At 42.5% G+C, this 696-nt stretch overlaps 1 protein-coding gene across 2 annotated transcripts in view; it reads left to right on the top strand.

Annotated features, from left to right (window-relative positions):
• The window catches only part of LOC102034476 (melanotransferrin), a 19,469-nt gene that overhangs the window by 16,871 nt on the left and 1,902 nt on the right, over positions 1 to 696 (top strand). For both annotated transcript variants that reach the window (XM_005427988.2, XM_031062793.1), the window contains 2 exons: positions 100 to 167; positions 257 to 444. In XM_005427988.2, the coding sequence (XP_005428045.1) occupies positions 100 to 167; positions 257 to 444 (256 nt within the window). The remainder of the gene's footprint in view (positions 1 to 99; positions 168 to 256; positions 445 to 696) is intronic.

The following is a 696-nucleotide window of genomic DNA, read 5'->3' as shown; positions in this document are numbered from 1 at the left end:
GTAAAAAAATTGCATTCTAAACCTATGAGTTATTAAAAAAATGTGGTTCACCTAAAGATGCTTTGAATTGAAAGCATTTATATCTTTGACTTCCTTTAGGTGCCTGGTAGAGGATTCTGGGGATGTGGCCTTTGTGAAGCACTCTACAGTGTTTGAGAACACAGATGGTACTTAGTTTTACATATCTCTATTATAATTCAATTATTTTTTCTTGCTTTAAAGCATTCATTGCTTGACAATGATCTCTTTTTTTCAGGTAAAAACACTGCTAGTTGGGCCCAAAAGTTGAAGTCCAGTGATTTCCAGTTACTGTGTCCAAATGGTGCCCGTGCTGAAGTCACCCAGTTTGCCAATTGTCACTTGGCTCAGGTGCCAGCTCAGGCTGTTATGGTTCACCCAGATGTCAATGTTTTTGCTCTATATGGACTGCTGGACAGAGCCCAGGTACTAATAATCCTTTTATTTTTGGGGGCAGTGTTATATGGTCTTACACAGTCCAAGGATAAAGACAACAGGACCACACTGCCATATCCTGCCTCATGGCACTGGCAACACGTGCACAGTGCACAGCCCTGTTGGGAGTGTGACAGAGAAGGTGAAATACAACCCATGGCACTCACCCAGCAAAACCACTCTGGTGCACACGGGATTTCAACCTTTTGCCCAGTCACTGGTTGCAGTAATAGCTTAAGGTGT

The sequence above is a fragment of the Geospiza fortis genome, unplaced genomic scaffold (genome assembly GCF_000277835.1).
Source record: "Geospiza fortis unplaced genomic scaffold, GeoFor_1.0 scaffold19, whole genome shotgun sequence".
Lineage (NCBI taxonomy): Eukaryota > Metazoa > Chordata > Aves > Passeriformes > Thraupidae > Geospiza > Geospiza fortis.
The sequence above is the reverse complement of the archived record's forward strand: the minus strand, read 5'-3'. Positions and strand labels throughout refer to the sequence as shown.